The sequence below is a fragment of the Leopardus geoffroyi genome, chromosome D2, assembly GCF_018350155.1.
Source record: "Leopardus geoffroyi isolate Oge1 chromosome D2, O.geoffroyi_Oge1_pat1.0, whole genome shotgun sequence".
In the NCBI taxonomy this organism is placed as follows: domain Eukaryota; kingdom Metazoa; phylum Chordata; class Mammalia; order Carnivora; family Felidae; genus Leopardus; species Leopardus geoffroyi.
Window position 1 is genome coordinate 71930915 of NC_059334.1, and position 27636 is coordinate 71958550.

Here is a 27636-nt window from a genome sequence, read left to right on the forward strand (position 1 = left end):
GTGACTGAAGTGATTTAGGGAAAATTTTCCTGGAGATTATCTGCCCACAAAATCAGCTAGTAGAAAGACCCCTTGTGTATGTGTGGAATCTCTCTAAGCTGGTTTGGAGGCAATTCCTAACATTGCTCAAGGAATGTATGGTGTTTAGCAACAAAACAGTGCTTCTAAATGAAGAGGAAGCTACTGGATTGCACACCATAATAATTAGCCTTTTTTAGTGCCTTTTTCTTTCTTTTTTTTTTTTTTTTCCTCAACGTTTATTTATTTTTGGGACAGAGACAGACAGAGCATGAACGGGGGAGGGGCAGAGAGAGAGGGAGACACAGAATCGGAAACAGGCTCCAGGCTCTGAGCCATCAGCCCAGAGCCCGACGCGGGGCTCGAACTCACGGACCGCGAGATCGTGACCTGGCTGAAGTCGGACGCTTAACCGACGGCGCCACCCAGGCGCCCCATATCCAGGTGATTCTTATGCACAGAGGTTTTAGGATCCCAGCCTTAAAACCTTGGCAGTCAGGGACTATACCTTTTACTTCTGTGCCCCAGAACTTTGTCCCGTGTTTGGGACATCAGCAGGCAGTCAACTGTTTGCCTGAGGAGTGAAGGAGTCCCTCCTTACGAAGGCAAAGGGGAAACTTAATTGGGCTCTCAGTCATGACTAGAAGCACTGGAACATCAGAACTGGGATCACTGACCCCCAGGTTTTATCTTTCTACTCTCCTGTATTCGGAGTATTGGTCCCTCTTTCAGATTTTATTTAACTACCTCTAGATCTTCCGGGATGGGGAAAGAGAAGGTGGTTCGTCTTCAAATTTACCAAGCACATTTCCAAACTGGTGAGCTTCCAAGTAACAGGGGCCCAAGATAATCACCATGCGGAGTCAAGAGGTCTGAGAAGTCTGCCTGGTTGGACAGCCATTGTGGAGCGATAATGAGAAGGCTCTCCTGTTGACCTGCCTCTTGTCCATACACATGGATGTGATTGGGGAAAGAAAATAAAGAATCAAGTATCAAAGGAAGGGCACAGAGATCTGTTGGAGGTGATTCCAGAATGTATCCACGTGTCCACGATGCCTGCAGTTTTGAGTTTTGCGGCAGAGCCGTGGAACAGGTAGTTTATAAATCGTTTTCGTTGGAAGGCCACTCCAAAGTGCCCTTTTGGGGGAGCAGTAACTGGGCTGTATGGGCCCCAGCCCTCACCCTCACTCTTCCTGACTAGCTGGCAAACCTAAGCAGGTCCATCTGCTGGAACTGGCATCACATCCCTCACAAGGTGGGAAGCCGTGAGGTTCAGGAAGCAAGCACATCCACGTGGCAAGCAGAAGGGAAGGAAGCCTGTTCCCAATAGGACAGGGAGGAGGGCAGCATTGCTGCTTGGGGCCAAGCAGACCAAATGCTCCCATGTCCCCTGGAGCATTCATCTCCTGGGCTTCATGGCAAATTTCACATCCTTACTTAGAGAAAGCTATGCCCAGTATGGAAGTTGTCCCGGTGACCTTTGGGTGGCGCCATTTTTCAGTGTATGCCCCCAAGTTCAATGCTCACTGCAAGAGGCTTTGTGGACAAAAGCACTAGGACAAAATAGAGCAGAGGTAGCTTGAGACGCCACCTTTTGTCTGAGTTGTCATGAATCCGGAAGCTAGAGAAGATGGCTTGAGACCCAAAGGACTGCCATAATGCCCACCAGAGGCACAACCCAGACTCCAGGAGAAAGGATGTGGACAGCCACTGGGCTCTTTTGCCATCCACTATTGGCCAGGTAGGCAAATCCAAGTGATGGCAAAAGCACTTTCTCATAGGGATGATCTTTCAGGTGGACAGTGGGTCCGGGTGAGCCCACAAAAGCCAGTTTTCATCGTAATCAAACTCAAATAATGCTAGGCTGTAATGGAAAGTATTTTTTTAAATTTTTTTTAAAATTTATAACCTGACTACATACAAACATGATTTGAAGTAGAAAACAGCATACTAAACCAAACGGTAAAATCAAATCATACGTTTAAACCAAAGAAATAAAGCTGAAAAAAATGACCTAAGACTTCAATAACAACAGCAAATGGGCATGAGCTCCCCACTTGCACCTGTCTGTAACTACCCATGCCTCAAAATCCAAAGCTGACTGCTTTTCTAGTAGTTGACAAGAATTTCTTTTAAACCCAGGGCATTTACCGCGTGTTCCTCTTACTTAGCCCTCACACTACTGTGGGTCCCCACTTATCTCTTGTGTGCTGATAGACATTGCCCAAGATGAAGCTCTTTTTCTGCTCCACCAAGACAAGGTCGCGGAAATTACCTTGGAATTCATTGCATGTCACCTGCGTAGGGCGGGTGAGGCACGCTGGAATCGATCACTTAGAAGAAGGAGTACGACAATCCTTGAGGTGAAGAGCGGTAAGAGAAGTCGTGAACAGGGTGGGGGGTGGGGGCAGGTGAGCACCAGCTGAAGCTCTGGGTCTGTGAGAAAGCAGACGCATGAGCCCTTCTGAGGTCCAGGAAGGGTCCTGGAGAGTAGAAAGGACAACTCTGAGGGGTCATCACTTCTGTGCCCAGAACACTGGCCACACCAGGAGACTCATCGCCTCACTGTGCTGGGTGGCAACCTATCTAGGAAAGCGGTCTCTCTGCTGTTGGATCCTAATCATTTCTCAAGTTCAATACCACTGCTGACCGTCATCCTCAGAATCTGAAGAGGCTGTGATGGCCATTGTCACTTGAGTCTGGAGGGTTGCCGGGACACTACAGGGGGTATGGTTTTAGACTTGAACACCCTATTACTTTTAGAAATGCACATTTCATCTAAGAACAAGTCCTAGGGGCACCTGGGTGGCTCAGTCGGTTGAGCTTCTGACTTCGGCTCAGGTCATGATCTCCCCACGTCTCTGCTGACAGCTCAGAGCCTGGAGCCTGCTTTGGATTCTGTGTCTCCCTCTCTCTCTCTGCCCCTCCCCCACTCATTCTCTGTCTCTGCCTCAGAAATAAATAAACGTTAAAAAAAAAAAATTAAAAACAAAGAACAAGTCCTAAATCTTACATTTTCTTCTGCGGCTCCCAATGTTGGGCCGCCAGCATAACCTCAATACTACTTGTCCTCTTCTCTGCAAGAGTTACATTCTGCCTCTTGGTTCAGCTGTCACTCCCTCCCACCCCCACCCCCATTTCACCAGCGATAAGCTAAACTCTCTGAAGTTAACGCTGCAACACAGAACATTGTTTGAACTCAAAGTACAAATTCTTTTCAAAATGTCATTTCCGGGTAAGGAAGCCCTTCTATTTGTGCTGACAGGAAATGGGGTGACTTTTTTTCGTAACTATCGAAACTTCACTGCCTGTGAACACAGTCGTCTGTCACCCCAGCAATACATTTCCTTTTGTCCTTAATGTAGGAGAAGGAGGATACCTTTGGGTGAATCAGATAGATTTTCCTCAAATCATTTGTTGTGTCAGTGTGTTTATGCCCTCCTGGGTCCATTCCAAATCTGTTAACGACGGAGGGGACAACATATTAGCACCAGAGTTATTCTTTGCAAATAAGCAGAAACCATTCGATGAATTTAAACTTGAGGTCTCTCTCCTGCACCAGGAAGATTTTATATTAACCAACTCATACTTTGTCATCAAGGGCACATTTCTGCGCGATGGCGGCCCGTGGCCACGCAAGAGAACAAGTCCCAATGCTCAGGAAGGGGAAAGAGCTGGAGTACGATGTTGCGGGAAGACGTACGATGTTCAGGTATCGACTGAATCCCCAATTCTTGCCCTTTACCCGCAGTTCTTCTATACAGTAAGTTAAACTGTCAAAGACTGGAAGGAAGGAGGAGAGAGAGGGAAGAGAGAGCGCTTCCCCGACTAGGCCAGTGGTTTTGCCTGCTTTCTTTTTTCCAAATCCTGCACCCCGAAGAGGCAGCGATTAGTGTTCTCATTTCACAGAGAAGGAAACAGAGTAACAGGATTCCAGCTCCCTATCGCCTTGGATGTCTCTGCATAGACAGACAGATGTACATGTATATATGCATGTGCATGTATGTTTACATTGGGGCATTATCCACATACTTTAAAAGTCATCCTTTTAAAGTCTATAATTCAACGGTTTTGAGTCTATTCAGGGTTTTCCAACCATCACCACTATCTACTTCTAGAATGTCTTCGTCAACCCCCACAAAGACACCCCGTACCCATTAGCAGCCATTCTAGTCTCCCCGTTCCCCCAGCAACCACTGATCTACTGTTTCTGTGGGTTTGCCTATTCTAGGTGTTTCATACGGATGGGATCATATAAATGAAGTCTTCTGTGCTTGGCTCCTTTCACTTGGCATCATGTGTCCAAGGCTCATCCCTGGGGTAGCACGCTATTGGCACTTTTTACTGCTGAGTAATATTCTGTTGTGTGGCTGGATGTACCACATTTTCCTTAATTCATATATGAAATGAGGCCATTTTTATAAATGTATTGTTAAGTTTACGTTTATTGTTAAGTTTTAAATTCGGAAAGATGACTGGTGTCCCTATATTCGTCCTGCTTCCCAGGGCCTTCCTGTCTATCTACTGAGCTCTGGAGAGTTCTAGGCTAGAGCTCTTTGAGGAGCTAACCTGAGACAGCTTCATCCATCTATACTATTCTCCAAGGGCCATGCCAGGTGCCCTCGGGGAGCCAATGGTTGATTAAAGAAGACAAGACACTATGAGGTACGACTGCATAGATGAGACCCTGGGACCCATGACTCCATAGACGAGACACTGGGAGCTATGACTGCCCAGAAGTACCACAGACTCCATGACAGGGGTCGCTGACTTGCAGTGACATTTTATACTGGTAAAAAAGCAAACCAAACAAACAGCAAATGTTTATCATCCTGAAAATAGGTATAACAGGGCTGCTAGGGAAACAGACGTTCTCCACTGCACCAGGAATGATAAATGTTGGTCATTCGGCATGTTATTTTGGGAAGCAAATTACTCGTGTTCTGCAATGATTACTGCCAGGTGGTTCATGAAGCTGTGTGCGTGTGTTCCTGTCTTCTGAGAACTGCCAGACCTGGCTTTTCATCGTGGTCTGTTACTAATTAGCCCCCAAGTTGCTGGCACTCAGTTGCCTCATCTATAAATGAAGGTCAGTAGTAACTGCCTTGACCACTTTATAGGCCTGTTGTGAGAATTAAGTATTTATGAGATCATTTGCAAGTGTTAAAAATATTACGCAAAGGGTGCCTGGGTGGCTCAGTCGGTTAGGCGTCCGACTTCGGCTCAGGTCATGATCTCAGGGTTCGTAGGTTTGAGCCCCGCGTCGGGCTCTGTGCTGATAGCTCGGAGCCTGGAGCCTGCTTCACTTTCTGTGTCTCCCTCTGTCTCTCTGCCTCTCCCCCACTCGCACTCTGTCTCTCTCTCAAAAATAAAATTAACATTAAAAATTTTTTTCAATATTATGTAAAAGCAAGATACCGTGGTGTTTCACGGTCCCCCCGGGACATGGACCATCTCAACCAAAACTACTAAGATTCCCTGATTCTTTTCCTCTCCCTAATCCTCAAAAACATTTGGATTCAGAGTTAAGTGGAAGAAAGTACGAATTCCTTTGAGCACAGTGGGAATGAAAAGGGTGCGTTCAGTTTTTGGCGGTCGTGGGTCGCTGCACCTGCTTTGCATGTATATGACATACCCCGAGTAAGGAAGGGGGAGTTGGCATTTCAGCCTCTCTTTTGCAAGTTAGATCTCTGGTGGTTACAAACAGACCATCGACCATGCAAGTGCCATGGAATAACTGCGTTTCTTCTCACTAGAAACCAGGTTAGCCCAGAACAAGACCGACCCCCCTGCTTGTGGCTAACACAGCATAACATGCTTAGAATACTTGCACCAAAAGTTAAGAAGGGGCCGAGGGCCTTCAATTTATAACATGAATTCGTTTCACAGGAATATTATAAGCATTTGTCCCTGGGCTTTCTGAAAAAGCAGTCAGAAAGTTAAACAAAAAAGCCACTTGTGTTTAATCCCTCCGAGAATCAAGAAAAAGGATTTGGCTGAATCATGTTGTGATTCCATTTCCTCCACTGCAGGAGTTCAGCAGGAGGGGTCTAAAGCAAGTCTAAGTCCTGTCCTTTTGTGTGTCCATTGTTCCCAAGCTAACAGAAAAGACGGGAGAGCGTCACCCAGGAGGTAGAAGTGGAAGGGCATTAAAGGGACAGAAGAGCCACTCAGGTCGCATGCGAGGGCCTCTCTCTTACAGTACAAGGGTCTCTGCAGTATGCAGGCTGCACCGTCACGCGCTTGTCCCCAGAGGGCCCCAGTAGCACCATAAAGACCACGCCACATAAAGACATGTGCCACCAGCCCTTCTGGAAAGAAAGACACCCAGGGCGGAGAACTGATTTCCTGGGTGTGTGACATGGGGAAGAAGGGAAAGGCAAAGGATAGGAGACCCGAGCAAGGAAAGCAGAGCTCCGCCCTCCTCCTGTAAGAATGCAGACAACACAACTTTGCTTTGTCCCCGAGAGAAGAGTTGCAAGAGGAAGGCTCCGGGGTGGGGTGGCTTGTGGTCTAGCAGGTGTCTGCTCCGGGAGGCACCATCTGCAGAGGGAGCCGAGCTCCCTGGGGATGCAAGCATTTGTCTCGAAAGGATCAGTGGAGTGCTGGGTAAACATGGAGCCCCTGGGGGGAGGGAATTGTGCAAGAGAGCTGAGAGAGTCAAGTTCGCCCTTGGTTTGCTGATAGAACAGCCCAAGACCAAGGGGAGGGACCTGGGACAAACCCTTTCCTTTACCTTCCACACTTCTGTCTCCAGTCTGACATTTACTTTTCTTTCTTTCTTTCTTTTTCTTTTTCCCCAGGGCTGCCTTCATTTTGGAACTATTTAGCTGCTGTTTTCTTTCTTTATGAAGTTGGCAGGTAAAAACGTTCCCATACCCAGGAAAGGGATTTTGCTAGAGTCAGAGATCTCTGAGGGCCATTCGGCAAAGATGGAAGGAAATTTACACCAAAGGGAAGCCCGATGTCTACTGACATCTGTAACCTACATCCAAGGTCTCGTGTGGCTTCCTGTACCATTAGTCTGCTAAAGCACGAGCAGGGGAGAGGCGTGGTCAGGGGTGGGAAGTAAAAGGAGGAGGAAGGTTGCTCCAGAGGAGAGGTTAGAGGTACAGATGGGGCGAGCAGGCTATTGGCAGACTCGAGTATTTCACACTAATTTGATTCCGGACTTAATTAGGAGGCAGGTGGCAAACATCTTCAGAATGCTCCTGAATTTATAGGTTAATTAGCATAAGCTTTTAAAGATGGGCCATTTACAGCAAGACCTCTCAAAAGAGAGACTCTCGTTGCTGAAAACAAAATTGAAAGCCAGCCGATGATAAATAAAGCTACACTTTGAGTGCATGCTGCATGCCGGCTTCCAGGAAAATCTCTCCAGGAGAAAAAACTGCTAACTCTGACTCCTTAGACCGAAGACACGAGAATTACGGAACTTGGGTCCTAAGAGCCAGAGAAACTTGGGAGTCAAGCAGTCCAGGCTTGGATTTACGTATACATTTTTAATGTTTGTCTTGGAAAACTGAGAAGTTGAGAGATTGGCCTGAGGTCCCACAGCTGGGAGTTCCAGAGCCGAGAGTAGATCCCTAATTCCCTATCACGTGGAGCCCTTTGCACTAAAACACACGAAGGCTCTCTACCCAGCCTGTCAAGCCAATGCGATCGGTGGGGTTTATGGCTATTACATTAGAAATTAGTGACATAGCTGAGCCCGGACCTTCTCGATCATTCCCCAGTGACCTCGCTCCTTCTCAAAACTTCCTCGGGTGTCTGGCGACGTCTCAGGCGAAACCACCCGGACAAGAGGCTGTATAGCACCTGATACTTCGTGACAGTTCCTGGAGGACACTTGTATAAGTTCCCAGCTTTACTGGAGTGGGTTCGAAGAGTGGCCCAAAAAATCTCTGGAGCCTGTGAACGTTTGGGAAAAGGGTCTTTGCCGATATAATAATTAAGCTAAGGATCTTGAGACAAGATCATCCTGGATTATCTGGGTGAGCCCTAAATCCAATGACAAGTGTCCTTCTAACAGCAAAGCAGAGGGAGGGGCGATACAGAGAGAAGATACAGAGGGAAGGTCATGTGAAGATAAAGTCAGGGATCAGGGTCAAAATGCCACAGGCCACCACAAGCTGGAAGGGGGCAAGGAAGAGCTCCCCGCGAGAGCCTGGAGGGAGCATGGTCCTGCCGCACCTCAATTTTGGACTTCTAGCCTCTAGCACACTGTGAGAGAATAAGTTTCTGCGTTTTTAAGCCCTCGCTGTTGGAGATGTAGGAAACGAAATACATTTACAATCTTTATGAATAACATCAATCAGAAAAAAAAAACATTAACGACAAAAATAAGGATCACGGATGGACAAGCGAAACGTGGTATATCCATATAACGGAATATCACTCAGAAAGGAAGGAAATTCTGGCACGGGCTACAACATGGATGAATCTTGAGGACATTGTGCAAAATCACATAAGCCAGTGACACACACAAAACCCCAAATACCGTATGATTCCACCTGTACGACATGCCTAAAGGAGGCAAATTCATAGAGACAGAAAATAGGATGGTGGTGGTCAGGGCACGAGGGGGAGAGGGGAGTTGAGATTTAGTGTTACGTATAGGGTTTCAAGGCTACAAGATGCAAAGCATCATGGAGGTGAGTGGCCGTCATGGTTGCACAAAATTACGGATACATTTCATATCACTGAAATGTACACTTAAAAACGATTAAGATGGTAAATTTCATGCTACGTGCATTTTACCGCATTTTTAAAACTGAGGGGAAAGAATCCCAAAAGGCAAGGATCACAGCATTTACAAATTCACAGTCACCACGTTGCAACAATGGGGTCTGAGAACAAAGGCACAGGAGGAGGGCGGAGTGTTGAGACCCATCCTGTTTTATATTGGTAACCAAGCCAGGCTGACTCAGAGGCGGTCCCATGTCAGGGTGCTACACATGCATTACATTTTTCTAGATCACACCCATCAGCGGTCAGTACGCCCACTGGGTGGGTCTTGATTCTGCTATGAAGCCAGTGCAAATGACTCCCAGAAGTCCCAAATCTGAAGGCACCGTGTGGGAAGCCTCCACGACTTGCACCTTCCAGAAGGCTCTCGCCGAAACCCGAGGCCAATCTGGCGAGAGGCTCCAGCAGCCACAGCCAACAGCCGCTCCAGGGAGGAACTTGACTAAGCAGATGTTTCTTCAAAATGGCATGTTCCTGGATCGAGTTTATTTTACACATCCCTTCTCACAGCTGTTGAACTAAACCGGAGGTCATCGACAGCGCCCCCGCCCTGCCTACTGCCTGCTCAACTCTTTTTGGGGAACACAGTTGCATATGTGGACCGAGACAGTGGTTTCGATCCACGCCTTCCGTAAACGTGGCTCAAATCTGGGGGCTATGCTCGGGATCCTCCCACCGCTTTTCCTACAGCTGAACATCCGCGAGATGGTTCTGATGTTTTATTATTACTCTTTCGAAATGCAATTTCCCAATTGCTCCCAACTCAACAGGTTTATTTCAGTCCTGCACAGATCACACTCGGGAACCCCTATGGAAATGCCGTGGGCCTCTCTCCCTGGGCTCCGGGGAGGGGCAAGGGACATGTTCAGGGGACGGGTGGGGAGCACACGCCCGCTGCACTTTGACTCTTGTGATCTGACCACCTGGACTTCATGCTGCACTTAGGATAAGCCACGACCAACTTCCCCAATTGCTTTCCTGCGACGTACTTCACGGAGGGCCAAAAACTCAGCACCGACCACACTTGGGCTGACAGTGAAAACTATTGTTGGAAAGGCCACGGAAACTCCTCTTGAGCCCCCAACTACGTGGGCGAGTGGGCCCTCCTCTCAGGTCTCCCTGCCGCCAGTGCTCCCACTGCTTTGCGCCCTGAGTCCTACAGTCGTCTCCAAACTGGCCTCCCTGACTGCGGCATTTAGGACAGGTACGATGCTGTGCATTTGCCGCCTCTGACTTGTTCCAGAACACTTCATACCTCCAGTTGGGTACCAACAAGCTACTCTTATTCCCCCCCTCCCCCAACCCCAGGCAACCATTAATCTGCTTTCTGTCTCTACGGATTTACCTGTTCTGGGTATTTCACATACATGCAAGCAAACCCCAGGTAGCCTTTTGTGTCTGGCTTCCCTCACTTAGCATGACGTTTTTAAGGTTCATCCAGGCTGTAGCAGGTATCATAACCCCTTCCGTTTTAAGGCTGAGTATTATTCCTTGTCTGTGTATACTACGTGTTGTTGGTCCGTTCATCCGTGCGTGGACACTGGGTCGTTTCCACCTGCTGGCTGTTGTGAACAGAGCTGCTATGGGCGTGGTTTCACGTGCATCTGAGGACTCCCGCGCATTCTTTATATAGCAATGTAATCCAGTCGCTTTCAGCTCCAGCCATCAGGGCTTCAATGGCTTCCCAGCATTCTTAGGATAAGGCCCAAATTCCTGAATAGGACTCTGGAGGTCCTCTTGCTCTGACCCCTCCCCACTCCTCTAGCATCTTCTCTCACACCTGCGCTCCTGCCCATCTGGCTTTTTGTTTCACGCTCTGCTGTGCCTGTCCTCGCCTCTGGGCCTCTAGGGAGGCTGTTCCCTCTTCCTGGAACACCCTTCCCCTGGGTAAGAGGCAAGTGCGCGTAACAGTCACTTCCTTATCACCAGAATCCAATTAGCTACCCTGGGCCCTGGTGCAGAGCCAACGCCGCCGGCCCCTCTGTGTTTCCTGGAAAGAAAGGCACCCCAGAGCTTGCTGTGGGATTAGGAAAACTAAGCTAGACCTTGCTGTGCAACCCCACGGAGGCTGCCCAGAGACACCTGGGGGCCTCTCAGATTTAGGTCTCAGAAACGCCCCGCTGGGGGGGGGGGTTTGAATGTGGTCATGTGGACTCGGTGGCCTGTGTCTGTCAAAGCTGCAGGACCAGTTGGGGGCCTTCCCAGGCTGCTAGGCGTCCTGACTTACCTCTGCCCAGGACACATTCTCCACCCTGAAATGTGTGATGGGTACGAGGCAATCTTTTCTTTCGTATCAGAGCGGGTTAACACCCCGCAGGCCTGTAAGAAGCCGGGGGGGGGGGGGTGGGGAGTGACTCCCTCTGCCTCTGAACTCCAGCCCCTAATTCCACAGCACGGGCTCCGCTCAGCCCAGAGGCGGCAGCTGGTGGGGCCGCTGCGGAGAAAGCAGGAAGCAGGCTCTGTGGCACAAGGCAGTCACACCTGAACCCGCCAGGCTCTGGTTCGGCCCGAGCTGCAGGGGGTTCTGGGTCACGCAGGATGTGGTTTTCTTAAGGGTGGGGAGGTGTAGGCCTTCCCTTTCCACCCGCCCTTTCTTTTCCTCACTTCGATTCTGAGCCCTCGCCCCCTGAGTCCGTGCACTCTCACGTGCACACACGCACAGTGCAAGAGCACGCCTGTATACGCACACACCGCCCCCCCCCCCCCCGGACAAGCCCACGCGCGTGCGCTCCCACACGGGCAGCTCGAATGCGCTCTTTGTTTCCCATTTTCTGACTCCTAAAAACAGTGTAATATACCTCTTCCTTCTACATAGTTCCTAACAGTCCCCTTATCTCTTTTGATAAATTGTCCCTCACTCCAATTTCCACATGAACAGTGAGCAGCAACCGCCTGTAAAGGCAATACGCGTTAAATCGCGAAGAGATCAGTCAGCTCCCAGGACTTTCTTTCCTCCACGGGTAAAGATGAAAGAAAAAACAAAACAAAACGGTGGAAGAGCCTCTGTTGTGGTTCTGCCGACCTCCGAGGAAGACGATGGTAGCTTCGAAGGCATCCCGTGTGTCACTTACCTCCAGGACTTTCCCTGTGATAAACTGGTGACAGGCTTCACATTTCACCCCAAAGAGCCCCTGGTAGTCCTTTTCACAGTAGGGAGCGCCGTCCCTGCAACACAAGAGTTTTCAGGTCCTGAGAGGGCCGAGGGGCCTGGAAGACGCCAGACCCACACTTCCCGGGGCCCTTTTCCACAGAAGGTGGTAGGGCGTGATGCTCTCCCACCCAGCATTCACAGGCCGGGAGATCTGGGCAGGCGTGATCAAAGTGCACGAAGCCACACGACGTGGAGGGACGGCTGTGGTTCTCCGGGCTCCACAGAAAGAACAGCCAAGTCGCCACATGATTACCACGGCTGCTTCCCTGTTGTCTCGGACCCAACGAGCAAAACACGGGCGCCGTTCTCTTTCACCACCAGGCCAGATGGGCTTCAGATGTGGGGTCAGCATGCACCCTCCCCCCACCACCTCCTGGAGCTCACAGGCCAGAGCCTGGGACGCCAAGTCCTCAGTCCTCAGGAGGCCCCTGGGGCATAGGGCCTTCTCACTCGGCCTCTCCAACCTCCTTATTTATTTACCTCTGAGCACAGAAAAAATACTGTTTTCTATGCGTGCCCTTGAATGGAAAAGTTCAGGAGCACCACGGTAGACATCCCAATGGCCTACCCCCGCACGGCCTTCTGCGTTCGCTTAATAGCTGGGCATCTTTCTTTTTCTTCTCACCCTGGCTGTGTGTCAGAATCACCTGTGAAGCTTTTTCCTTCTGATACAGGCGTTTCAGCTTCACCCAGGACTACAGAATTAGATTTCTAGGCGGTGGGGCCCCCACTACTTTTTTGTTTGTTTTTTGTTTCACTGTATTCTTAAATTGTTTTTTCAAGAGCGGATATATATTTACCTGGTTGGAGAATATTTTTTAAGCATAGAAAGGTTTAGTGACGAAAATAAATTTTCCCTCATTGCCTTTGGACGCGCCCCCCCCCCCCCCATTCTTCCCTCCTTCAATCAAAAGGGAGCCACTGTAGGGGCGCCTGAGTGGCTCCTGTCAGTTGAGCGTCCCACTCTTGGTTTCGGCTCAGGTCGCGATCTCGTGGTTTGTGGGATCGAGCCCCATGTCGAGCTCCACGCTGACGGTGTGGAGCCTGCTTGGGATTCCTTCTCTCCCTCTGCCCCTCCCCCACTGTCTCTCTCAAAATAGATTTTACAAACTTAAAAAAGAAAGGTAACTGCTGTAACTACTTTCTTCAAGCTACGTTATAAAAACAAAACAAAATAAAACTTCACTTTAGCTGTTACACCAGCACCTGACTCTAACATGAACCCGTTCCCTGGTGGGTTGGATTATGCATTGGTCCCAATGGGCTCAGTGCTTAGACCCTGTGTGGTTTTTTTTTAGGGCAGGGCGGGGTGGGAGGAGGTGTCAAACACATTCAAGACCTAGAATGTGGAGCAAGGTCTACTAGTTCCAAATAGGAAAAGAAAAAAGGTTAGGGAAAGTAAAATTACTAAAGAATTGATTATCACATACAGTGGAACATTATGTCAGTTTTGTTCGTTAAATTAGGCAGTGACTGACGTCTCATTAAATTCATTGTAGGCAAACTATAGGGACAGCAGAAGAATAAAATTCCTTTTATAAAAACAAAAACGTAGCACAGTGAAAGTTCATATTGATTATGGGGTGTGAATGCCTTTATGTCCAATGGGGTGGGGTGGGGGTTCCCCTCCCCAGAGCAGGCCCCACTGGAAGGATCCCGCGGCCTGTGCCCCGATCTTACTTGCTGATGTACTCCCCGGTGAGAACCTTCCCACAGGACTTGCATTTAAAGCACCCCAAGTGCCACTGCTTCTCCAGGGCCAGCAGCGCCTGCCCGTTCTTGATGTCCCTTCCACAGCCAGCACAATCTGGAAAAGAGCAGAAGCCAGCAGTGACTCCCACGTTTGTTCTGCTAAGTCCACGCACGCGGGCCAGCTCTGAAGCCCAGCCTGAGCCCGTCCCACACTCAACAGATATTTACCGAGGCACCACGTCCTTCCCCTCTTTCCTGCACCAAGTCCTTGCCATCCTCACATAGCACGGAACCTTCACGAACCTCACTGGATCCACGGGGAGGGATGTCCTTCATCCGTTTATTTCCTTGGGGATTATTTAAATACCCTCTGAGCTCCAGCTGGCCCAGAGGATATTTAATTACATTGTCTTGGCTGTGATTTTTCAGGAAGCTCTCGTAGGCCTTTATTAATTGAGGGCACATGTGAGAAGCTAGAGATCTCATGCAGGATGCCTCACTTAACAATATATATGTGATTCCTGGAAAGGAGCCCATGAATCTCATTCTTGTAAAAGGGCCTCTCGACTTCCTTATCATCCTAAACCAGACTTTGGAAGATTTGCGATCATCAGTTTAACAGCTCTTAATGCCCTAGCTTTAAATTCTCCATGGCAGGCTCCTGTGAAGCAGAGGAAGGAGAAAGTGTTTCTTTGTGGGAAAGGGCGTGGGCTCTGGAAGGGGCAAGGTCTGGTTCTGAACCCAGCTCAGCAACTTGCTGGCCAGCCACGTGACCGGGCCGGTTCTCCCCCTCTCTAAGCCTTGGTTTCCTCGGATGGAAGCTGGGATGCCACTAACACGTGTCTCAAGCCTCCAATGAGGATTCGATGAAATAATGGCGTTAACGCAGCGGCCGGCACATGGGAAGTGGCCCTATAAACGTTTCCCAGTGTTGTAATTGCCATTATTCTGATTATTAAATACTTCATTGTTAGAGAAGTCGAGCATTTAAAAGAACCCAGGAGAATGTCAACTAATGCAACCTTTTTGAAAAGCAACACAAACGTCCACAGACATTTAAAGTCAATGTATCTGAGCAAATGAAACGGCGCATTGCTGGGAGACTGGCCAGCACGTCCCCAGCTGATCGTAGGAAACACCCATGGAATGAAGCGATGCCCAGACAAGGCCACTCGGGCACACAAAACGATGAAACACCCCCCTCTTCCGACCACACGTGTGACTGCTGCTCCTTTGCTGGTGACACTCCTGACCCTACTTTAACTCTCCCTCCTCCCAGAAAAACTTACAGAGATGCCCACTGACCTGCCTCGGCATCTTGCCGGTACGCGGCCCAGAACTGCTCCCGCGGCCCTGACTCCTCCCTGCTACCACTCAGCAAGAGCTCACACCCTATGACAGTCCTCCAGGGATGGCTCGCCATTCCCCTGTGTTCTCCCTTGGAGCAGTTTCAGTTAACTGGGCTTCTCCTCCTCCTGGTCCTGTCCTCGTCCTCCTCTCCTCTCCTCCTTTATCTATGTGACTACAGGCGTGTTTCCGGTGATCTTGGCCAGTGGGTATTAACACACCTTTGGATCCGGCAAGGTCACGTCTAATACTTCAGTCTACAAATACGCTTGCAAATGAGCGTGCGTGCGTGTGTGTCTGGCATGTATGTTTTCCCTGAAGAAAATAAACGTATCCCCTGCGGCACTTTTAGAACAACAAAACCGAAAATAGCCTATATGGACGTTAATGACGAACTGGTGAAATTAATTATAGTACAGTCCGTAATGGAATACTATATCCTATTGAAAAGAATGAGGTTGATTTGTGTCTGACATGGAAACATGTCCAAAACAGATGAAGTTGAAAAAGGCAACCTGTGGAACAGTATGCGTAACAGAAGCTCCTTTATAAAAAATTAGCAAACTGTACGTGTCTGTACACATGCCTGTATATGAAATAAAACATTTCTTGGAAAAAAAAAAAAGAAATTCCTAAGATAGTTCCTTCTGTGGAGAAGGACTTTTTGACTTCACATCCTCTGTGTTGTTTGAATTATTATTTTTTTGTTACCCCGAGAATGTAAAAAAGAAAAAAAAAGTTAAGCAAATATTTATGAAGTTAAAAACATAATTGCTATACAAGTTCTAAATATTGCAGATTAGAATTTCTGTAAGTATAGCCCATTATTAGCTGAGTGTGTATTATATGATCACAAAACATTATTATTATTATTTTTTAAAGCAGGAGGAGTTTATAGGTTTCCCGGAAACTCCTGGTAGTTTACTGCAAGGATAAAAATGGAAGGCCATGATATTTGTCCATAAATACAATTTTTAAAGGTTAGGAGCACAGGATGAGTTTAAGATGAATTGACAGTTTTTAATCCAAGTTGAACGGAATTTTTCATTCCTCTGCTTAGATACGTCCACTAGGTGGCAGTAAAGATTTAAAGTACCAAGGAAGCTGCTGGTTGGTAGATTTTTTTTTTAAGTCAGAAAATAAATTTTAGAGATGGCTTTCAATTCTACAAACTGAAGACAGTTGGGCTCAGGGGGGGTTGGTGGAGCCATATGGGGTCTCCTCTTGCGCAGCGCTGAGATCTTGGGAGATGGGAGGCCTGGAATGGTAAGAGTCCAGGCTTTGGAGTTGGCATCGACGTTAACTCGACGTTAACTTGGGAAAGTGACAGTCTCTGAACACTCCCTTCTTCATCTGTGAAATGCTGGCCCTCTTCCTAGGTTGCAATGAGGACAAAGACCCTGCACTGGGATGTGCTTTGCACGACACTTGGAACCCTCGGTTCACGTTAGCTTCTCAACGTGGCTCCACCTCTCCTTGGTAGGAGCAGAGCTGGGACTAGAAACCACGTTTCTGGGTTCTAACTCTTGTTCTCTGTGCAAACGCATTAATGCCTAGATGTCTCGGAGCTCTGAAAGCAGATGAGACACAATTCAAGAGCAACAGCGACATCTCTGATCATTCTGCATGGAGGGCTTTGGATGAACCAGGCACCATGTGAGGGCTACGGAGACCTGGTACCATTTATTATTCAATCAATTTAGTCCAAGTACCTTGCAGTCTGGAAGCCTCTGACCTCACAGGTGGTGTCCCATACCTCTCAGATCCTCTGTGCCCTGCAGTGTCCCATGGAAGGCAGATGTTCTGGAACTGATTTTGATAATGGTCTGTAGAAAAGCATTCACCAAATGCCGAATGCCTAGAGCCAGGAGGCTGGTAAAGCTGGGCTGGAAACAGAGGCTGGGGATGAGCCTCCTTCATCCCAAACCTTAAGTCACAAATCAAGCAAATCAAAGACCGCCTTCTAGAAAGTAGAATACTGGTTCATATCATCTGGTTCAAAGGATTCTGGTACATGTCACAGAGGCTACCCATTCATTCCTCTCTGGGCAAAACCATAAATTCTCCACCTAAGTCTGATGTCACACATGGCCTGATGGGCAAAGTGGGAAAGATGCAGGGACAAAATGATTCGTGCTGGATTGTTCCCTTCTCCCATGCTCATCCCAACTAAGCTCTTTTATAAAGAACAAAATGTCCTACTCTGTATCTTCATGTTTTTCAGCTGTTGAGAAAATTGTTTCCACATCACTGAAGCAGCTGCCGATAAATATAGAAAGCTGGTGATTGGCGCTGGAATTATTGCCAAAGTCAGAAATAGGTGAATGTGAAGCAGCATCAAGGAATTCAAATCCTCTAGCAACTCGCCAATATCCCAGCAAAAACAACTAATGACCAAACGTGTCAATAGAAAAAAAAAAAAAACAACTGCAAATATTCTGCCCCAAGCCTTTCATTCCTGGCAATAAGAGCCAAGAGAAGAGCAAGAATTTGGCTACTTATGTCCATGTTAAACTAACATCCAACTACACACCTGGTTCCATATTTGTATCATTTTGTTCAAAGGCAATAAATATCCTTGAGAACAGGGGTCCTGTCTCTCTCTCTCTGTCTCTCTCTCTTTTATTTATTTATTTTTTTGGCAAAGGGTCATGGACACCTGGGCTTCAAAAGCTTTGAAGTCAGAGAAGGTGATAAATGGCTCTCAGAAAATAAACTTGCGTTCCCAAGCTGAAAAAGATGTCATCACTTGGGCAGCACTTAAGGTCCTATCAGATTGGGTACCTCTGATCTCCTTGAGACCTACTTCTGTCTTCTCAGAATTCCTCACTTGGGAAAAGTAAGGGCCCAAAAGACTGTCTTACTCTGTGAAGATGCCTCTCTGGAGATGACAGTTGAGGACACGGACGTCTAGGAAAGAAAACCATGTGGTAACGAAATCCCCACCCCCACCTTCCTAGGCCTGCCGGGTTCAGTCATGCCCAGAACCATTGACGAAGCTGGACATTGCCATTCATAGTAGCTACGCAGCTGGGATCAAAACTTTTAGAAGACAGAATGGGAATTTTCCTAGTGTCTTGGCATTTGGGGCCACGGTCTCAGAGCTGAAGATGATGGTGATAAATATTCCATCTCCCAAGGAAGGGTGCCCGGAATCCCTACAGGACTTTCCAAAAGACAGTAGGATCCATCTGATGACTACCAACCCCTATTACCCACCTACCTCTGAAATCAGAGATTTGGAAAGGCACAGAGGAGTCAGCAGGGAGCTGTCCACACAGCAGGAGCGTGGTGGTGTTCTCTCCCCTCTGCTGTGACAGGGATTTAGAGGCCCCGGGGGGAGGGGGTGGGGGGGGAGAAGGACCTAGATGTTTACTGAGTGGGAAAGCTCAGGCTCTAGTGCTGCTGTGGGTCCGAGAGAAGCTTGATGTTAGAGTTCTTAGAACAAACCGATTGGGGTGTCCCGGAGCCTGGAAGCATTCATAAACAAAAAACCTAGAGCCTGATGAATTTGGAAGATTTGGAAAGCAGGAAGCTGGTTGGAGCCCCCCCCCCCCCCAGCCCCCCCCCCCCCCCCCCCGAATGGCAGGCTAAGGAGAGGCTGGAGTGGGAACGGCATACACTTCCACCATTTGGCTCCCTGGGGATGCACTCGTGTCCTGTGGCTGGTGCCTACGCCCAAGCATCTGGAATGAACCCACAGGAGAAAACTGTCTGCGGAGGGTGTGGGACTTCATTAGTAAGAGGCTAGGAGACCACTAGGCAGCAGGACCTGAGTTCGTTGCAAGAGGTTAACCAGAACTTGCATGCTTTTGTTCAAGAACTCAAATTGCACCCCATAGAAAAAGGTCTCCAGCCGTGTTAGCGGAGATAGAAGCATGACAATACCAGATTTCTAACGCCTCGTCCCTTCTACCTCCAAATCCCTGCCCCTGCCTGCTCCCCAAAGAGCCACAGGATAGGAAGGAGGTATAGAAGGAGGTAAAGGAGAGGTTGTGCCCACTGTAGGTCCCGGGTTTGGGTCGGATCTGAGCTGGGAAAAGGTGTGGCTCTGGGATGGATGAGAGAATCGAGTTTCCAATAGGCGAGGACTTCTAGGAGCCGAAGGTGACCAGAAAGCTATGGGATCTAAGACATGATCAAGGGTGAGAAAGGGAATTCTGGATAATAAAAGTAATGATAGGGAAAAAGACGGCTGTTCACTGTTGTGTCCAGTGTGCGCTTTGGCCTGTTCTACACACAAATTGTGCCTGTCCCAGCGGTCAAGGGCTTTGGAGGCAGAGAGACCTGGAGTGGAAGTCCAGCTCGGACACTGAGCCAAGGGACATTGGGCAGGCTAGGTAAGCACTGGCCATCAGTTTCTTCATCTGGAAAATGGGTAGGCTGGCAGCACCCGCCTTCCTGGGCCGCTGTGAAGACTGGAGAGAGTGTGGGCACACGTAAACACTCAGCGTCTATTCTCAAAGGTGCAATAGTCTCACAAAACCTGCATTTCATCTCCCGCTTAACAAACAGGCAAGGCCCACTGTCAGCCTCTGGGGGAGGCATTTTGGTTTCTCTGGATCCATCATCATCATCATCATATTAACATTACTATCATTATAGTTATTGTTCAGCTCGTAACTTTTGAAAGGTCTTGTGCGTCTGTTCTCTCAACCCCCTCTCAGGGCTCACGCTCACCTAGAAGGGCGGTGATTATCTGGATTTTACAGATCACAGAGCATTTGAGAGCCGGAGGGACCTTCAAGCCCATGTGATGCAAACGCTTCACTTTACACACAGACAAGGAAGGCCCAGGGTGAGCCTTGGCTTTGCACGCAGCCACACAGCTCAACAGTGTCCAATTAACTGCACAGTGGGAATCTTCTATTTGCAAATGCACATGAACCCAGGACTTTACAGTGGGCGGGGCTTCTCAGAACCTAGACGTCCAATCACAGGTTTGTTTTCCTGATTCTAGTCTCTTGTGCTATCAGTGGGCAAAACCAGCCAGGAGAGAACTGGAATACGAAGTGTTCACCGGAGGGGAAAGCCTGTGTAAGTGGAGAATTATTGTGAAAATGACGTAAATCATAAAAGGGACCAGAAAAAGACTTTCCCAATTTAACTGATGCTTGCTGAGATCCTGTGAGGTTATAAAAAGTCCACAGAGGGGCGCCTGAGTGGCTCAGCCGATTCAGCGTCCAACTCTTGATTTCAGCTCAGGTCACGATCTCACAGTTCCTGAGTTCGAGCCCTGCTTCAGGCTCTGTGCTGACAGTGCGGAGACCGCTTGGGATTCTCTGTCTACTTCTCCGCTCCTCTGCCGCCTGAGCTCACTCTCTCTCTCTCAAAATAAATAAAGAAACTTAAAAAAATAATAAATAAAACGTCCGTAAGTATTTTGAGTCAGTTCCGAGTATCTCTTTCCTTTACTGAAAAAAAAATTTTTTTTAATTAAGAACGAAAGGAAATCACCTTTAAGTATTTAAACTGCTGCCCATGTAAGTTCCAGAAAGTTCAAGCTTTCCCTGGAATCCTTTTTTAAAAATAATACTGGAAAAGAGACTCGATTTGTCATCACTGAAGATTAGCACAGAAGTTCATGGCTATACACGGGGAGGAAAAATAAACAGAAGCAAAATCATTTCAGATTTAGATTGTTATTATTAGAAAGTAGAGTAAGGCTTTGGAGACCCTATAAAATACTCAAGTGGTGTCCTTTTAATAGACTGCTAACTAGAGGCACTTCATCCCTGGGCCAGGACTCAAGAGCTCCGGGAAAAAGAAAACAAAAACCAAATTTAAGTTCCAGAGTTTGGCTAACTTCAGATCCTGAATTTTGATGACACTGGATCTTGTCATTCAACTGTTCCTACAGGACACGGATTTCTCATTATCTGTGTGATAACATGGTAACAGCAGAAAGCTAGAGAGCAGCTGTTCTATCCAAAACAGAGGAAAAGGGGGGACGCAATAGAAGAGTGACCTGATTCTCTTAGGTTAACAAGCTGCCCTCTACACAAGCCTTTAACACATGTCGGGTCAGCCTCTGACACGTGGGTTCCTTCACGGGGATAACACTTTGGAGGCCTGTGGTGGCTGCTCACTTTGCTAGGGTTTCCATCCCTCCACAGAGTCTAAATGTCAATTGCCACCTGTTGTCACTTTTGAACTGACACTGACTGAATCTGTGTTAATAGCCTGGCCTTTTTTTTTTTTTTTATAGACCCTTCAGTTTGCAACCCATAGATTACAAAACGAAAACATCCAGATTCTCCTGAAGTTATTTTTATAACTGAGAGTTGGCCTAGGGTTTAACATCTTTAAGATATAGAAGATTTGGGTATTTGAAAACACTTCTCCTTGACCAAAAAGGGCACATTATACTGAATAGTGACAGGAATGTCAATCGAACACATGGAAAGGGTAGAATGTTGATTTCCTTTCATCGTCTAGGCTGTTCAATGTGGTCACATTCCAGACCAGACCTCTCTGAGTAGATGGATGTTGACTGTCCACAGGCCAGTTTTGGAAAAACAACCAAGTCACAGAAATGAGCCCACAATTGACTTTTCTAGCATGTCATGGCAGATACCATGGGTGCGGGGTCACCCTAAGAAAGGACAGGGAGAGGCCCAAACACAAGGTGAAACTGTGAGCATGTTAGGCTAAGCACTTCTCAAGAATTGGTTTTAAAAAGCACTTTCTGGGGGCGCCTGGGTGGCTCAGTCGGTTAAACGGCCGACTTCGGCTCAGGTCACCATCTCGCGGTCCGTGAGTTCGAGCCCCGCGTCGGGCTCTGGGCTGATGGTCAGAGCCTGGAGCCTGTTTCCGATTCTGTGTCTCCCTCTCTCTCTGCCCCTCCCCCGTTCATGCTCTGTCTCTCTCTGTCTCAAAAATAAATAAACGTTAAAAAAAAAATTTTTTTTAAATAAAAAAATAAAAAGCACTTTCTGACTGCTGAAATTCTATGCTGCCAGTAACCAAAAAGCAGTATAAGGTCATAAGATAAATACTGGCGGGGGCAGGGGGTATGTGGGAAAGTTCAGGAAGGTACAACCTACTTGTCACTCCGTGGCCAAAGGGGTCTCAATGCCATAAGTAATGTACATCTCAAATCACTAAAAATGAATTATTTTAAGACGTGATGTGCTGCCTAAATATGTCACCTTGAACCGGACTTTTCCATAATCTCTCATGTCCCTGCTTAGGTCAGCTGTTCCCTTTGCGGTCTCAATGGCCACGATGGAAACATCACAAGCCAGAGCAGCCTCGGACCTGCTATTTTAAGTGAAGGTTCTTGTTGTCTTTGGAAAACAATACCACACAACAAAACACGTTTTCATGGGCCATAATAGCAACACTCTGTCAGCCTTCCTCAGGAAAGCTGAAGGCAGGCCTGGCAAGCCATTTTCCAAGTCCTATAAATCCTATCTTTCATTCTTTTAAACGGAGTATCATATATGCTCAAGGAATTTCAGTTACTTGGCCCATAATCTTCATAAATACAGACCATTTACCCACTGAAAACTTCCAGTTCTGATCCCTAGGCCAGCACTCACAGAATTCTGCGGGGAGTTATTATGGATTCTCAGGGTTACGAAGCCCTCTCCTCTACCTAGTACCGTGTGTGTGTTTTTTCCATGTTCATGACCAGGATCTGAACAGGAAATTCAAAGGAGCCAGACCGTTTGCCTTTCTTCTCCATGGATTTGGTACCAGCCCAGACCTGCACCCCGAAAGCATCAGACTGGAGAGTCTGAGAATCTCCTCTAGTTGCCTTTGGATGACGGCTTTGAACGGCTCATAGACATGCCATGGCCCTCGGCACCGGGCTCAACACTGGTTCCAATGGGCCTTATTTCCCACTGTGCTTCCCGTGTCCTGCTTGCCATGGGTGAGCGCTCCGGGTGCCTTACGTACAGGGAGAATGCCAGATATTTGAGACCATGCATATTTGAGACTGAGCATGTACTTCGGAAAGGGTATCGAAAGCTGGTTAGAACTGGTTAGGACGTTAACATCCGCTGCCTTGCGTAACAATCTCCTGAACAGCCCCTCTGCCATTCTCCAAGCTACGAATAAAAATGATCACATGCTTGTACTTTCCAGAGATGGGATGAGATTCTTTGAGGGGAAATAAAAAACATGAGCATAAAACATGAGTTCTGTTTGTCATCTACTCTAATTTTTAGGTTAAGGTCCTCTGAAAGAGAACTCGGCGTGTCTGTGTGTTCCCACGCACGTCTTCAGAACTCTAACTAAAAAATGGAGGGGGGGAGGGCTACGTTCATGGAGTAAACCATCACCCTGTTTGGTGCATTCACAACTTCAAAATTCCTAGCTAACAATTTCAAAAGCCCAGTGGGTAGAGGACAGGCCTGAAGGCTCACTGCTTTTCGGGCCCGTCCCCTCCACTGTCAGCCTCCATTTGTTTCGTGTGGTCGCTCCGTGTCGTTTCTGATGATGCAAACATCACCGGGATTCACCGGAGATCAAGAGTAGGATTCTCTTTTGACTGCAAATGCCACCAGGACGGCCAGAGGAAATTGGGGCGTCATGGAAACAGAGCCCAACACTACCCGATCATGGGATGCTCTTGGAAAAGGTTACGGTCACTTGGCGGCCTCAAGGATACCGATTTCCAACCGGCACGGGTGAAGAGTTCAGGCCGTGGCTTCAGCGGAGTGGGCATCCTTGCCAAGGGGCCTCCCTCGGGAGAGAGCAAATGACTGCTCCTCGGCTCCGTGGGCTTGTGGCAGTTCTTTCTGCCTACAGTGAATAACCCAGACAGGTCTTGTGAACACTGCTCGATCCCTGAGCCACCCCTCAAACGGGGAACGGTTAGACGGATGCGTGCAGGAAGACAGAACTGACATGTCTGAAGTTCAAAACCTGAGTCCTTGGCACCGCTGATACTCTGCTAGACAGGGTTCAGAAAACTAGGGGTCAGACTTCCACCAGCAGGACTAAGTAGTCCTCTGCTCAAGTTATGGCCAGCAATGGAGGAAGAAAACGAGTGGGAAAGAAGAAGAAAGAGTAGGAGAGGGAACAAACAAGGTGCCCCAGACGAAGGCTGCCCCCTGCGGCCATTCAGCGGTGGTCACGCCTCAGCCTGCCACACTGTGAAACATTAGTGGACACCAGCCCAACACTCTCCAGGGGGAGATTCACTGTTTTTGACATTTGGGACAGTCCTCAGCCAACCCCTCTTAAAACTGTACAAGGAGCCACGTGAATTACAAAGAGGAGCTCAAATAATCATCCATGTATGTTCACAGCAGCACTATTCCTAACCGCCAAAAAAGATGAATCTGACCTAAATGCTTGTTAACAGATGCACAGGTAAACAAATCATGTTCTAGCCACACGAAGGAATAGCATTCGGCCACGAAAAGGAACGGAGTACTGATCCATGCTACAACCTGTAGGAACCTTGAATACGTTAAGCTAAGTGGGAGAAGACAGAAACAAATGGCCACTTAGGTATTCCATTTATACGAAATATTGAGAATCCATAAATATCCAGAAATAGACAGAAGATTGGTGGTTGGCAGGGGCTGGGAGGAGGAAATGGGACTGCTTTATGGATATGGGGTTTTCTTTTGGGGTGATAACGATGTTTTGGAACTAGATAGAGGTTGTGGTTGTACAACATTGTAAATGTTTACTAAAATGTTCACATGAAAATGGTGAATTTTGTTATGTGAATTGTACTTCAATTAAAAATGTACCAAGAAGGGTTGTTTTTGTACTGATTCCCCTAATTTAGTTGTAAACTTTAACCTGGTGAAGAGTTTTGTTTTTTTTTAACGTTTATTTATTTTTGAGAGAGAGGGAGAGCAGGTGAGGGGGAGAGAGAGAGAGGGAGACACAGAATCCGAAGCAAACTCCAGGCTCCAAGCTGTCAGCACAGAGCCTGACGCGGGGCTCGAACTCATGAACTGCGAGATCATGACCTGAGCTGAAGTCGGACGCTTAACTGACTGAGCCACCTAGGCACCCCAACCTGGTGAAGAGTTTTATGATAAATCTTTAAGTGGCTACGGTCACTCAGCCTACTGGAGCTCTTGCCAAAGAGGAAATCGCACTTGAGTTCCACGTCAGTTTCTAAGGTTCAATACTCATTAGCAAACATCAGCTCATTCACTCCCTCCCAGAGACGGGAAGAAAAAAAGAAGGGGTAGGATGTCTGTTTCAGGACTTTCATTATGTGACCAATCACTTAATACAGACACACTGAAGGTCCCGGCAAGGGCAAAATGCACTGAGACTTTAGTCTGGACTAGGTCTTTCATTTTACTTTATAAAATTAGCATTATTTTATTTTTTAATCTATTTTGGTTTTAAATAGATAAGATATACACATGGTTACAATTTTTGTTTTCATATAGTAAAAATAATTTCCTTCCCTCCCTCCCTGCTGGAGACAAGTACTAATAGCAATTTCGCAAATATCCTTCTGGGACAATCTATAGGGACATACAACTCTAAGTACACACAGCTAGATTTTTACTGCTACTGAAAAATTAAAAAGAATCTTAAGAATGACTGCTGGTCCAATCATTAAAATCCTAGTTTTACTGACACATTGTTAGAAGGTGTGGATCTTATTATGTAAGAGGCATAGCTATTGAAACCAAGCGAATAACAAAATGTCATTGACTTTCCATTTGCTAAGATGCTTTTGGTATTCACTTTCGCTTTCTTCCATGTAAGGTATACCCATTCCCTAATAAGCAGAGACTTCTCCTCCTTTCTTACAGCTAAGATGATCGAGGCTCTGGTTAAGTGAAAAGATGTGTCACTCTGGGATCTTTATGTCTGACTCATAATCGTTATAGATTTCAGTCTGAAAAAAGTCTGAATATTAATGTTCCTTTTTGCAACGTACTTTGCCTCTCTGCAATGACCCTCTGGCTACCATGTACGTTCCAAACTCTCTCAACACCCTCCTCCATAGGCAGTACAGCAATACGGGAACTGACACACGAGGTTAGACCCCTGCCCCTCGGGCCAGAACCCAAGACTGTCATCACCAAATTTATCTGAAGCAATAACCACATCCCCTTTTATTAAACAAGGGAGAAAACTTGTAAATAAGAACGTAAAGGTGAGTTTAAATATGCCATTATCCCTTACTGCCCAATGCACCCAAGCTGTACCTATATGATTTCACCACATCACCAAAGTCATTTCCATTCTTCAATTTCACTTATTCATTCAAACAGTAGTCAGAACTCAACATTCCAGATCTGGGAGCTGAGATTTACTCTCTCAAAGGCCCCCCAGGGAAGGCATGAATTCACTCACTAAATAAACATTCATGCGTTTACTGTGAACCCAGGGAGATTCATAAGGACCAAAAACCAAAAAAACAAACAAAACAAAACAAAACAACTGTCCTTGTTATTAAGTAGCTCACAGTCTGGTGGGAGAGATAAACATACAAAGAACTAGCAGGAATATACGGTAATAACGGCCACAATAGAGAGGCAAAGCATCTTTGCCCAGGACACATGCATGCTAGTCCTGTTGCCAAGGGGCCTAAGCAAATTCAAGGCTTTCAGTCTTTTGTGTGACAGTCAAAATAATAAATGGTTTTTGAAAAGAAGACACGTGAACAAAATGCCATGGGACAAATTTATGTAAAATTGCACACATCTGGAGGACTTAGCAAAATCCATGCGTGGAGATGATCTCTAGGTGATGGGATTTCAGGTGATTTCTATCTCCTTCTTTGCACTTTTCTGTAAGATTTTTATTATTTTACGAGGAACACCTAAACCCCTTAAAAAAGAGAAGATTGTTATCAGCCCATTTAACGTTTACTTATTTTTGGGACAGAGAGAGACAGAGCATGAACGGGGGAGGGGCAGAGAGAGAGGGAGACACAGAATCGGAAACAGGCTCCAGGCTCTGAGCCATCAGCCCAGAGCCCGACGCGGGGCTCGAACTCACGGACCGCGAGATCGTGACCTGGCTGAAGTCGGACGCTTAACCGACTGCGCCACCCAGGCGCCCCTTATCAGCCCATTTAGAGAAAGAGATGGCTTTGATTCAGTTTCCAGGATGCTTATATAGGGCTTGACATGCCAGACCTTGTGGAAGACAGAGAAAATAGGGTCCTTGTATTAATGAGTTCATTATCTTGGTGCTGGAGGTGGGTGGGCACACGTCTAAATAACTAAAATGCAATAGGTTTTGTCCCAATGTTGGTTTCTCAGGTGGGACAACTGTCTTACAGTAATATGTTAACTATACAATAAAGAATTTGCCTGGTGGAACATTGTTGGTACTCAAAGAAATGTTTGTTGAATGAGTGACAACCTGTATCGTTCTTTGACATTTACATTCATCATCTTTGTTCCCTGCTATTACCTCTACCCACAATCAATGGGTAGATCGCTGATCCCCGGGCATTGATTTTGCATACCAAAATCATAATTTTGCACTGACTTTGCATTGATTTTGCACTACCACCATTACCACACTGATCTTTCTAGAACATTGTTTTCATCTGGTCGTCCTCTAGATTAAAAACTATTCTCAGAAGTTCCACCTTGCCAAACTCCTCAAGGCCTCCCGAGACCTGGCCCTGTCACTCCATCTTTCCAGTTTCATGTCTCGGGACGCAGAACAACAAGTCCTTTGGGGTTTGGGGTTCCCCCTGCACTGGTTTTACAAGAACCCTCTCC

At 47.3% G+C, this 27636-nt stretch overlaps 1 protein-coding gene across 32 annotated transcripts in view; it reads right to left on the bottom strand.

Annotated features, from left to right (window-relative positions):
- ABLIM1 (actin binding LIM protein 1) overlaps positions 1-27636 on the bottom strand; it is a 302559-nt gene that overhangs the window by 85542 nt on the left and 189381 nt on the right. For all 32 annotated transcript variants that reach the window (XM_045439048.1, XM_045439036.1, XM_045439054.1 and 29 more), the window contains exons 5-6: positions 13598-13724; positions 11838-11931 (exon numbers count right to left, since the gene is read on the bottom strand). In XM_045439048.1, the coding sequence (XP_045295004.1) occupies positions 11838-11931; positions 13598-13724 (221 nt within the window). The remainder of the gene's footprint in view (positions 1-11837; positions 11932-13597; positions 13725-27636) is intronic.